This window comes from Hipposideros armiger, unplaced genomic scaffold, assembly GCF_001890085.2.
Source record: "Hipposideros armiger isolate ML-2016 unplaced genomic scaffold, ASM189008v1 scaffold_635, whole genome shotgun sequence".
Classification (NCBI taxonomy): Eukaryota; Metazoa; Chordata; class Mammalia; order Chiroptera; family Hipposideridae; genus Hipposideros; species Hipposideros armiger.
In genome coordinates, this window is record NW_017731985.1 from 1,000,103 (window position 1) to 1,013,677 (window position 13,575).

The 13,575-nt window shown below is 38.6% G+C and overlaps 1 protein-coding gene and 1 pseudogene across 1 annotated transcript; both read right to left on the minus strand.

The window, feature by feature from the left end:
• Window positions 1-687: 687 nt before the first annotated feature.
• LOC109372406 (olfactory receptor 52B4-like) lies at window positions 688-1,626 on the minus strand. The gene has a single exon (XM_019625580.1). It carries the CDS (start codon window positions 1,624-1,626, stop codon window positions 688-690), a length of 939 nt encoding a protein of 312 aa, XP_019481125.1.
• Window positions 1,627-4,964: 3,338 nt separating this feature from the next.
• On the minus strand, window positions 4,965-5,601 carry LOC109372407 (olfactory receptor 52B4-like; annotated as a pseudogene).
• Window positions 5,602-13,575: the final 7,974 nt, after the last annotated feature.

Genomic DNA, 13,575 nt, shown 5'->3' on the forward strand with positions numbered 1-13,575 from the left:
AGGGTCAGTGACACTGCCCTCTACAGCTAAGATACTGAACAACAGCTCAACCTGGAGCTAGGCTGNCATTAATAAGCCTTTGGTATGTCTTGTATTTAAAAAGAGAAAAGAAAAATATATTTATATGTAACTTCATCCATTTATGCTAAATTATATTAATGATGTATATATATATGAATTATAAGATATAGATGAATTTTATAATAATTGCATAATATATAATAATATAATTTCACAACAATTGTCTAAAGCAAAAAGATGAAGGTAGATATGACAGAGGGGTGAATGGCTGAAAAAAATGTCCTAATAAGAGGAATAAAACAAGTGCAGCCATTCAAAGCATAGACTACCCCAGTATAGTTTAGCAATTTTCTGGGGCAGTCCACTCCAGTTCATTGCATTCTAACCTCCAGTCTAGGAGTAGAGAGATAAACTGATCTAGTCCTGAATTCTATGAATGAGAATGCTAACACCAAAGACACTGATATCTAATGACTTATTAAAGGCTTTGGAAGAAACATTGACCAACACATTCTTGATACAATTGCTCTAAGACAACAAGACATGGTAGCATTTGACTAGTATTTCTACTGCATCCCTCCACATCTTGATACAAAAATGTAACCTCAATCATGGTGAGGATTACTAAGAAAAGTACAAGGTTAGTTTCTATTATTACAGTCATTTCTATTTTGGAAACAGCAAATGAACCACCAGGTCCTGAATCTGCTTGGTCTTAATCCCATAAATGATGGGATTTAACATAGGTGGAATGAGACTATAGACATTGGCCAGCAGAACCTGAGTATGGACTGCGATGTGGTGTCCAAACCGCTGAGTAAGAACAGAGAAGATCCCAGGCCCATAAAAGAGAATGATGACACAAACATGACAGCCACAAGTATTGAGAGCTTTGTGGCGAGCATCTTGGGATGAAATGTGGAAGACAGCACGGAGAATAAGCATATATGAAACAAAAATTAGCACAACATCTAAGACCAAGGTTGACATTAGGAGAAAAAAACCATACCAGATGTTAACTCTGATATCATTACAGGAAATTTTGGCCAAGAGCATGTGTTTACAAGTAGTGTTTGGGAGGATGTTACTATTGCAGAAAGTCAGTCTTTTCAGGAGAAATATTACAGGAAAAACTGTACCATAGCTTCTCAGAAAGATTGTCACACCAACTTTCCCAATCAGCACATGTGTAAGAATAGTGGTGTACTTCAGTGGGTAGCATATGGCAATGTAGCGGTCAAATGCCATCGCCAGCAAGATCCCGGACTCAGACATGAAAGTGGAAGAGAGGAAGAATACCTGAGTGATACAGCGATCCAGGGAGATCTCCCCAGCACGGAACCAGAAGATGGCCAAGGCCTGAGGTATTATGCATGTGGAGAGGACAACATCTGCTCCAGCCAGCATGCAGAGGAAGAGGTACATAGGTTCATGGAGGCTACTTCTGGTGAGGATAATGAAGATGAGCAGGCTGTTCCCAAGCAGGGCGATGACATAGGAAATGAAGAAGGGGATGGAAATCCACATGTGTCGATCCTCAAGGCCGGGGATGCCTAGCAAGTGGAAGACTGTGTGGCTAACAGCAGTGTGGTTTAAGGTAGCCATGTTTGTGGAGATCTTTCAGGACTTTACCACCTATTCACAGAAGAGACAGAGAAAAATTTGGAATATATATGTATTATATATATATATATATATTTTTTTCCCTTTTGTATTACCAGGTGCTTTTGGCACTGACCTGATCCTATTCCATTCTGAGGATGTAAGGAATTATGATGCATATAAAGATAAATAAGATATAATTTTTTGAATGACATCTTAATCTCACACACAATATGGACTCTTATACTTGTACAAGTATAGAAAATTAAATGATTAAGTTAAGTTAATGATGAACATCTTTGTGGTACACAATTAAACTAATACAGGGACACAATGGAAGGAGTAATTCACTCTGAATTCATGTTGGCTTTAAGAACAAGTTATTTATTTATTTTTTTAAAGATTTTATTGGGGAATTGAGGGAGGGGAATAGTGTTGGGAAATTAAGGGAGAGGAACAATGTTAGGGAATTGGGGAAGGGGAACAGCCAAGTTGTTGTCTTTCAGTCTTAGTTGTGGAGGGCATAGCAAGCTCAGCTCCAAGTCCAGTCGAGCCACTCAGTCCAAATTGCTGTGTTAAATTAATTGCAGGTGGGTGTAGCCACTATCCCATGTGGGAGTCAAACCAGCAGCCTCACTGTTAAGAGCACACGCTCTATCCTCTGAGCCACCCGGGTGGCAGCTGAGCTCAAGGTGCCAAGTTCAGTCTTTAGTTGTGAGCAGGTGTAGCCCACCATCGAACAGGCAATATTGTTGTTAGGAGCACAAGCTCTCACCAGTTGAGCCATCCTGCCACTTGTTGGCAGCTCAGCAGCAGCTTAGCTCAGGTGCAGCTCAATGACCCATGTGGGAATCGAACTGGTGACCCTGTTACTCAATGCTTTCACTCTTGAGCAAGCTCTTAACCAACTGAGCCACTTGGCTGGCCCAAGAACAAGTTATTTTTAAGCTTACCTTTGAAGATAGTTTAGGACGTCAAAAGTTGGTGGGAATACCAAGAAGAGATTGGACCTAGGTTATTTGGGAATTTAAGGAGAAATGTTTGACAAGAAAATGCCAGGTGTGTTTAAAACCTTTTTCATCTCTGTGTAGTTGTGGCACTGCAAAATTGGGTAATTGGACAGAAGATGACCACCAAATCAGATTTGCTCAGAATACAAATGAAGGATCTTGGATTTAATCTGTGAGTAAATGGTCAGCCATGATGAGTTAAGAAACTGGAGAATATTTGGGATTTATTAACCTGGCAGCTAGTAAAAGAGAGATTGGAAGGAAGAAAGAGAGCAAAGACTGGAATGTCAGGACACAGAAGCATTTGCCTAGTACTATAAATTCATATATTGATGGATAACTATCACAGTGAAATAGATAAGATCAATTATTTTAAAAATCTCAATGTTAGGGACGAATGTAAAAATGCTACCTATGGTACCCATTAATGGCTTCTAATAGCACAGGAAAGTAGGTGGTGTCATCATCAATTTCCCCAAATAGGACTTTGAGGCTCAAGAATCTTGTCACAGCTCTAAGAATACAGCTGGGACCTGAAGATTTAAAAAAAGTTGCTACACATACTTTTATCTTCTATGAATGGATTAAGGGGCAAACTGAGGTCTTGTGGCCACTGGTAGGGGGTCAGGGGAGAAGCATTTCCTGAGCAGGTAATGGTGTCCTATTCTTTTAACTACAGTATGAAGAGCCGGGGTCATATAATATAGTTTTTGAAATTATTTATATTTGAAATTCCACCAATATTTGATGTGTTTCCTTGTCAATGTCTCTACATAACAGTGATAAAATTCTGATAAAACCCAAAATACTTGTGCGTCATGTCTTCAGGCCAGCTGAAGGCTGAGAACTTCATAAATAGTTCTGTTATCCATCATACTGCAGAGGAAGAGGAGCTGGGTGAGACCATGGAAGGGAGTNGTTTCTCCAAGATCCCTCAGATACTTTTAATGGTGAATAAATAGTATTTAGAAAAGAAGTTTGAGCACTAGGTGTGCTCATTGCTATTTTGGTGTCATTGTTTCTAGCCTCTTTCTTTCCTTTATCAGAGTCAAGAAAACAAAAGCTTTTTTTTCTTTTTCTCTCCCTGAATCATTAATTTATACTGATAGCTCTAATTCCAATGCAACATCACAGGGTTCTTCTTTGTCTTCTTGAATTTCTTTTCAGCAATTTTTTGTGGTTTTCAGTGTACAAGTCTTGCACCTTCTTGGTCAAATTTATTCATAAGTATTTTATTTTTTGATGCAATTGTAAATAAAATTGTCTTCTTAATTTTGATCGTTTATTGCTAGTGTATAGAAAAACAACTGATTTTGGTGTGCAGTGTGTTCTCTGTGCCGAGGCTTGAGTGAAGCTTTCTAGATTTCCTATTATGTGCAGAAGCTTTGCAAAGCCCTTATTCCCCAAAGTATCTCTCGCTCCAGATTTTCCCCCAATCTTTTGGTGTATCTATTGTTTGCCCCAACTATAATTGTTTGTACCAAGTGGCAATGGCAGCAAATGCCCAGTTCACTGCCTTTCAGTGTTTTGAGAAACATCTTTCACATAGCTGCTTTTATGTCCTGAGAGAGCTCAGAGTTAGGCAAAACAAATGTGAGCACTTTGTGTTAGTCCTTCAGGCAACACCCAGACAGTTAAAATAGACAAACACAATTCCTTCAGAACAAGGTCTACTCTGCTGCCTCCAGAAGCAGAGACCCACACAAGGAATACTGGTTGCCTTCTTCAAAACTGCTACTGAGCTGGGAAGAAGGGTCAAGCAAGGGTAAGTTAAAATGCCATCAAGGTCTCCTACCATGTTTAACTCATCTTTTTCTTTACTTTTCTTTTTAATAGTTGACCTTGCACACTTTTTTATTTGACTATCATCCATTCCTTTCATTAGAGAAATGAAAGAGAAAACATTAATAACATAATTCTGGGTTTAGTGATATCAAAGCTTTATGTATGTCACAGTATGTCAGGTTGGAGTGCTCACATTAGTGAGGTGGTTAATGGTAAGAACATCAACAATTAAAAGAGCATTTTCAGCCAATATTATGTTTTCTCTGGTGTTAACACTTAATATGCAGTAAAAAGAAATAGTTAGCATAAGACTACCAAACTGTATAGAAAGTTTTTTATAAAATAAATTATGTGCTTGATTGTTGATATAAATATTACATAGTCACTAACTTCCAAATGCATTTCAGGTAAGATTTCTGCTGTCTTAGTTAGTCTATGACAACGGAAGCAAGAATTTACACTGGGATAAAGATAGTCTATTTAATAAANTTTTGTTCACAAAAAAAAAAAAAAAAAAAAAAAGAAAGAAAGTAAAAAAAGAAAAGTATCTAAAGAAGTTGTTGACATTAGGACAAAAAAATCCATACCAGATGTTTACTCGAATGTCATCACAGGAAAATTTGGCCAACCCAATGTGTTCACAAACAGTGTTTGGGATAATGTTACTTTTGCAAAAAGTCAGTCTTTTAAGAAGAAATATCATGGGGAATACTGTAGCAAAACTTCTCAGAAAGACAGTCACACCAATTTTCCCAATCAGTGCGTCTGTAAAAATAGTGGTGTATCTCAGTGGGTAGCATATAGCAATGTAGTGGTCAAATGCCATCGCCAGCAAGATCCCTGACTCAGACATGAAAGTGGAAGTGAGGAAGAATACCTGAGTGATACAGCGATCCAGGCAGATCTCCCCAGCACGGAACCAGAAGATGGCCAAGATCTGGGGTACTGTGCACGTGGAGAGGACAATGTCTGCTCTGGCCAGCATACAGAGGAAGATGTACATGGGTTCATGGAGGCTGCTCTTTGTGATGATAATTATGATGAGCAGGCTGTTCCCAAGCAGGGCGATGACATAGGAAATGAAGAAGGGGATGGAAATCCACATATGTTGGTCCTCAAGGCCGGGGATGCCCAGCAAGTGGAAGACTGTGTGGCTAACACCAGTGTAGTTTAGGGTAGCCATTCCAGAAGCATATGACTTGGGGCTTCACTTTCTGTTTACAGACACAGTCAAAATTTCAGACTGTACTAGAAACTTATGGCACCTATCTGATTCTTTTCCACAGTCAGTGTGCCAGGAACAACTAGGATGAAAAAATGAATTGTGTAGCATCTTTTTTTTTTTAATGTGTTAACAATCTTACAGAGAAGATAGATGTTATATAGCCAACTAAAATAATATGTAAGTGAACATATCAGTGGTAAAAAGCCTACTATGGGAACCCAACGAAATGGGTAATTCAGTCTATTTGGCTGTAGAATGTCGTTAGTTGGAGGTGAATTAGGTGGAGAGTTGCATGAAGTCATTTGGGAATTTAAAGATAGACTGTTGTCATACAAATATTTAATGCATTTAAAACAGTTTGCAGCCCTGTGTGATTGTATCCATTATGCAACGATAAAAAGAAAGAAACAAAAATATATTGGCTCTGATTACGAATTGAGGAGCTTGAATACAATCCTGAGAGGGGATAGTCAACCATCATGAGTTTTTAAATTGGAGAACATTAGATATCACTCCGCTTACTTAACGCCAGACAAAGGTCCTAATATTCTCAAATACTTGCCTTAANAGTGTAAAATCTTTGCATTTCTGTTTTTGAGAAAAGAAAGACCTACCAGGGTGAGGGATGCCTAAAATACATGGCTAATATCTCCTTTGTATCATTTGCCAAATTTGAATTTGCATCAGAGTCTAAAGAGCTATATTAAAAGATCTCTAAAGAGAATAACTAAATCTCCTGCAGTGTTTTAGACAGGAGATTCAAAGACCTTCTATGTTCTCAACAAGAATTTCTGGAGGGTCCTTAACTAGGAACAGAAGCATAGCAGAGATACACAGTCTTACTAAATTTCAATTTATTCTTAACTCAGATCAAGTCCTCACTGGATTGAAGTAATCAGCTGCTCACCTTATCTGCTTAATAAATGATGGGGGAATACTTCTCATAGAAGATCACACCTGCAGCTGTACATTTTTTACTACACTATAAAGCATTAAATAAAAAATTGTTTGACATGAAAAATGTCAAGACCTTATAATCAATGATCAAGAGTAAATACAGAAAAGAGAAGACCAATAGATGACCCAGTTATTGGCATTATCAGGAAAGATTTATAGAATTTTATTTAAAAATGAGTAAATTATGGTCAAGATATTTGAATGTTTGGAGAAACACTAGGGAATTAGGATTTTGAAAATATTAAAATGTTATTATAGCTCTGAAATCATAATTACCTAAAATTAAGCATTCAGATGATGAGTTTAAACAATGGATTTTAAAAAACAGAAGACAGGATTAGTGAACTGGAAGATAGGTTGCTAGAAATGACAGAAACTGAAGTGAAAGGGAGAAAAAGAAAATGGCAAAAAAATAAGCACAAGATAAATGATAGATATATTAAAAAATATACAATAATGCTTGTAGGTCAAACTAGAGGAGAGAGAAACTGGGACAGAAATAATATTCAAAAAGATAATGACTGAAAACTTTCCCAAAGTGATGAAAGGTATNTAATTATTTTAGGTCAATTTCCAGTCATTTTGACTTCCAAAAAGATTGTGTATTAAAGACAGTAACATGGGGCTTCCAAGTGGCTCAGTTGGTTAGAGCGCATGCTCTGAACAAAAAGGTTGCCTGTTCGATTCCCACATAGGCCAGTGAGCTGCACCCTCCGCAACTAGATTGAAGGAAAACGACTTGACTTGGAGCTGATGCGTCCTGGAAAAAACACACCATTACCCAATAAAAAACCCCTGACAGTACCTATCCTCTTTACTCTTACACTCCATGCGGTTTGACTCATTTTTCTCATGGTTCATATCACACCCCTTTTACCTTTTGTATTACAGTTTGATATGTCCTCCCAGGTACAAGCTCCAGCAGAGTCCTTCTCTCTAACGCTGCATTCTGGACAGCCACAGAATTCTTTTGAGACTTCATAAAGAATGTTAACATAATAGATAATAAATGTTCTCAAAAGGTCTTGGCTATTCTCTTTTTAAAAATATTTTTGTTAAAAATACAGTTAGCATACAAAATTGTAGAGGTTTCAGGTATACACAATAGTTATTCAACATTTATATACCTAAAGAAGTGATTATCATGATAAGTCCAGCAACCATCTGATACCATCTGATGCTATCACAATATTATTGAGTATATATGCTATGCTGTACATTACATCCCCATGACTTATTTGTTTTATACTTATTTGTTTTAAAGGGCACTTATTGCCCTTTATCTTTTCTCCATTAATTTTTCTGTTACGGTTGACATTCTATATTATTTTATATCAATTTCAGGTGAACAGCATATGGATATGGTTAGACGTTTCTATAATTTAAAAAGTGAGCTCTCTGACTCTTCTAATACCCACCTGGCACTATACATAGTTATTACCATATTATTGACTATATTCCCTATGCTTTACTACATCCCCATGATTATTTTGTAACTACCAATTTGTACTTTTTTCTTGTTTTTGTTTCTTGTGTACAAAACAACATAATGATTAGACATTTACACCCCTCACAAAGTGATCAATTTGTATTTCTTAATCTCTTCAGCTTTTTTACCCTGTTCCCTAACACCCCTCCCATCTATCACCCCAATAAATCTAGTACTCATCTGACACCATACATAGTTAGTACAGTATTATTGACTGTAATCCTTATGCTATACTCTACATCCCCATGAGTACTTTATAACAACCAATTTGTACTTCTTAATCCTTTCCCATTTTTCTCCTACCACCCCAACTCCTCCTCCCCACTGGCAACCATCAAAATGTTCTCTGTATCAATGAGTCCTCTCAGTTTTGTTTGTTTATTTTGTTTTTATGATTCCACATATAAGCAACATCACATTGCATCTGTCTTTCTCTGTATGACATACTCCACTCAGCACAATACCCTCCAGGTCCATCCATGCTGCCGCAGATGGCAAGAACCCATTCCCTTCCGTGGCTGAGCAATATTCCTCTTTATATATGTACCACTTCCTCTTTATCCATTCATCGATCGACAGACACCAGGCTGACTCCACATCTTGGCCATTGTAAACAATTCTGCAATGAACATATGGATGCACACATCCCCTCAAAGTAGCATTTTGGGTTTCTTCAGATAAATACCAGGAAGTGGGTTTACTGGGTTCTTCTTTGTCTCTTATTATAGCCTTTGTCTTAAAGTCTATTTTGTCTGGTATAAGTATTGCTACCCAGCTTTTGTTTTGTTTTGTTTTCATTTCCATTTTCATGAAATAACTTTTTCTATCCCCTTATTTTCAGTCTCCGTGTGTCTTTCAACCTGAAGCGAGTCTTTTGTAGGCAGCACATGTAAGGATCCATTCAGCCTCACCCAGTCTGCTGGTGATTCCTTCTAGTGCAGTCTTCATTTAAGTTATTGTGTTCGTCACTTCTGACTGGCTTTCTTCTTAATGGTTTATATGTCCATTCTTATGCTTGCTATCTCTTTGTTGAAGTTCTCACTGAGTTCCTTGAGCATCCTTATAACCATTGTTTTGAACTCTGTCTCTGGTAGGTTGATTGCTTGTATTTTGTTTAGTTCTTTTTCTGGAGTTTTCTCCTGTTCTTTCATTTGGGACATATTTCTTTGTTTCTTAATTTTGGCTGCTTCTCTCTTTCTATGTATTAGATAAATATGCTATGTCTCCCAGTCTTGGTCAGGTGGCCTTACATAGTAGGTGCACTGTGGGGTCCTTGCACAGTTTTCCTGGTCAGCTGCTTCTGGTGCTCCAAGAGTGTCCCTTGTGTGGGTTGTGTGTTCCCTCCTGTTGCAGTTGAGCCTTGATTGCTGTTGGCATGTCAGTGGGTGTCATTGACCCTCAGGCTGACTGTCTGTGGGGTCTGGCCATATCCACAGCTTATGGGCTGCTGTGTATGGGGTTTACCCCATAGAGTAACTCCAAGAGTGGGATTCACCACAGTGGACACTGGTGCCTGTTGAGACTATCCTTTGGGTGTGTTGCTTGTGGGACTAGTTGGGTGGTGCTCTGCTGTGGTCTGAAGCCAACCTCCAAGTATGCTGATTCTGGGGCCTCTTGGGAGGGGCTCCAGTGCAGGCCCAGGTCAGCCACTGCCTGTGACCAGCTGGGGAGGACCTGGTAGGAGCTACAAAGTGATCCACAGTTGGTCTCTGCCTGTGCTGTACCTGGAGGCATGTGGGAGAGGCCACAGAACTGAGGACTGCTGCCACCAGCACAAGGCCTGGGGTAGCTCTACAAAAAGCCAGGAAACTCCAAGGCCTGCTGCCACCTGCCAGCTCTTGTAAGGTTCAGCCACTGATAAAGCCTCCTGCCATATGCAAATTCGGTGAGGCCGGGTCTCAGTGAGTCAGCAGGGTGAAACAGCAAAACTCACTAGGCCAATCAGATTCAGATTTGGCCTGTGGGGGTGGGCTCAACACAGGAAAGATGGTGCCCACCTGCCAGCTTCATGGGAGAAGGGCCCCACATAAGGAAAATGGGGACTGTCTCTTCAGTACTTGCCCCAAAGTTACACAACTCAGTCTCTCCCTTTATGTCTTCAACACCCTCAGAGTCACTGTCTCTCCACAGGAGCCCAGGGTGAGTGCCTGCACAGGTCCTTTAAGAGGATGTCTGGTTTTCCTACAGCCTTCTGTCCCAGCCAGATGGTCAGAATCCCCACTGAAGTTGTGGGGGCTCCTCTTCTCGGCACCAGTACTCTGGGGGGCCTGGTGTGAGGCTAGGATTCCTTGCTCCTTTATGGGGAAGGTCTGTGGCTGAGATATCTCTCCCAATTTTCAACCACTACACTTGTGTATGGGACAAGCCTGTTTCATATCTCTGCCGCTCCTACCAGTCTCAACATGACTTCTTCTTTATATCTTACAAAAGTTCTAGTCACAATAGTTACAAAAGTTCTGTTCAGCTAGACTTCAGATGGTTCTCCAGGTTGATTTTTCTATAATTTAGTTGTAATTTTGATGTGATCATGGAATGAGGCAATCTACTCCACCATCTTGAATCTCAACTCATCTTTTTCTTGATTTAACATTTGTTTGGATGCTGTAAGCATTGACTGTTTCCTAGAGTTCTGAGAAAGTTGACTCTGACAGATTTTACTCATTATTTGGTGCTTCTGCAAAAGAACAGGTTTTGGGAATTCACTACTCTGTCTTTTTGCCAACTAGTCAACTTATTTTTAGCAAAAGTGACAGGGAGATTCAATGGGAAGAGCATACACTTTTTTACAGATGGTGATTGAACATTTGGATCACCATATGCACCCCCCCCCAAGACCTCAATCATTATCTCACACCATATATAAAATTTTATTCCAGAATCATAGATATACATGCAAGAATTTAAACTATACAACTTGTAGAATAAGTCATAGAAGAAGCTCTTAGCAATCTTGGGTTTGGCAAGGGATTTCTTAAACATGACATAAAATTTATAAAATATTAAAAATAGTAAATAGATTGAACTTTATGTATTACATTTATTTATTAGATTAGATAACTGACAAACAAAATATGTGCTGCCTACAAAAAATTTCTTAAGTATAGAGATGTAGAAAAATTAGAAATAAAAAATGGAAATACATATACCATGCAAACACTAACTAGAAGAAAGCCAATGTTGCTATACTAATAAAATAAGAAAAGATGAGATACTGCCATTTGTGACAACATGGATGGTATTGAGATTATCATGCTAAGCAAAATAAGCCAGACAAAAAAGTTGAAAACCATATGATTTCACTATACGTGGAATATAAAACTGAAAGCAGCAAGCAAATAAGACAAATAAACAAACAAAAACTCATAGACACAGACAACAGTTTAGTGGCTACCAGAGGGTAAGAGGGGATGGAAGGTGGTAGAAGAGGGTAAAGGGGGTCGAATATATAGTGATGGAAGGAGATTTGACTTTGGTTGGTGAATACACAGTGCAGTATATAGATGATGTATTGTAGAACTGTACACCTATATAATTGTATTAACCAATGCCCCCCAAGTAAATAAAAAAAAGGGGACTTTAGGGTAAGAATCATAATTAGAAATATAGAGGGATATTTCATAATAATTAAGGCACAAATTCACTACAAAGACATAAATATAATAAATATTATAAATATTATAAGTAGCATAGCTAAAAATATACATAAAGTAAAAATTGATAGTACTAAAAGGAAAAATAATCAAATCCAGTATCATAGTGGGAAACTTTGACATCCTTCCCAATAGGTGAAAAACAAGGAGACAAAAGACTAATAGACTAATAAGGGTACAGAAGGTAATCAATATAATTTTCAAAATTTGCTTATTGGATACTGCATTCAATAGCAAGAGAATACACAATCTTTTCATATGCACATGAAGAAGTTGCCAAAATTGACCATGTGTTAAGTAATAAAGTAATCTTCATCAAATTTCAAAGAAATGAAATCATTCAGAGCATGTTGTCTGGCAATAGCAGAATTAAAACAGAATCAATTACACAAAGATTATTTTTAAATCCACAACTGTGTAAAAATATAATTCAAAATAACCAGTCTGTCAAGAAGTCCAGGGAAGTTAGAAACATTTTGAAATACATTAAAATGAAAAAAATAAAGTATCAAAATTTATAGGATGCAGCTAAAGAAGTGCTGCTTTTGTATATTGTTTTTGTTTATTTGATTGTTGTAGGCTGTTTCTGTGCCAAGGATCAGCCTGAGGTGTAAACTTAAGGTCTTCTCAGGTATTTTCTGAGCCTGCACTCTTCCCTGGGTGTGTATGATCACTTTTTAAATGCTACCATTATGCAGTTGCTTTCACATGTCTTAATCTTTAATATCTGGCTCCCAAAAGGGGGGGAAAAAAAAGAAAAAAGAAGGGGGAAAAATGGGTGCCAGCTCTTTAAATCCCCTGGAAGTCACTTTATTTGGAGGGAGGTACAATAACAATGGCTGCCCACCCCTTTGCACCTCTATCAGAAGCAGCACTTGGTAATCAGAACATAGATTCTTGATATTTGGAGGAGAGAATCCTTTTGGTCTATCCTGGCTCTCACCAGTTGTATGCAAGCTGCCCCAGCAAAACATGCACAGCTGCCTGCCACAGGGCTGGGAGTAGGGGATAAGTAGCTGCTATTGTGCTACTCATATTGTGAGAGTGACCAAAATTCATCATAATTTACTGTCCATGCCTTCCCCTGAAAGTTGGAAGCCTCCAATAGGCTCCCAAGTTCCAAAACTGCTATGTGAGACAGTCTACCAGTGCAGTTTTTGTCTCCATGGGGAGACAGATTCCTGGTGATTCATACTCCATCATCCTTCCAATTTCTCAGGAGGAAATATTAGGTTAGGGGTGAAGGCTTCTGATTAGGGAAAGTCACAAAGAGATACACATAAAATTTGAAGATAGAGATCTAATTACTGGAGGTGTCAAGAGGAAAAGGTAGTAGTAAGTAGGCATAATGAGTTGGCCCATGTGGGACTGTGAGTGAGTTGGTGGAGTCAGAACCCAAGGGCAATGAGGCTTTAGAATAAAAGTGACCTGAGAACTCATGAAGATCATCACGTCTGTAGCCTAATCTGCAGCTCTTTAGGTTTCCTCGTCACTGGTTCCATGTTTGTTTCAGAAGACTTGGTCGGAGGCTCAGTTTGTCTTATGCGAGATGTGATTCTAGGAGTAGGGGAGAGTAGAGCTAGACATTATACCTCCTCACAGGCCCAAGGTAATGGAACTAATTCGTGATGCTGGAATAGAAGGCTCTTTGGAGTCTTATGAATAGACTGTGCACCAATTGTAGAGGAGACCAATGTCCAATATTTGGGCTGATAGGGAAGAAATAGATGATTCTCTGAGGACTTTTTTTTTATTATTTTTTATTTTTTTATTGGGGAATTGGGGGGATGGGAACAGTGTTGGGGAATCGGGGAAGGGGAACAGGCAAATTGCTGT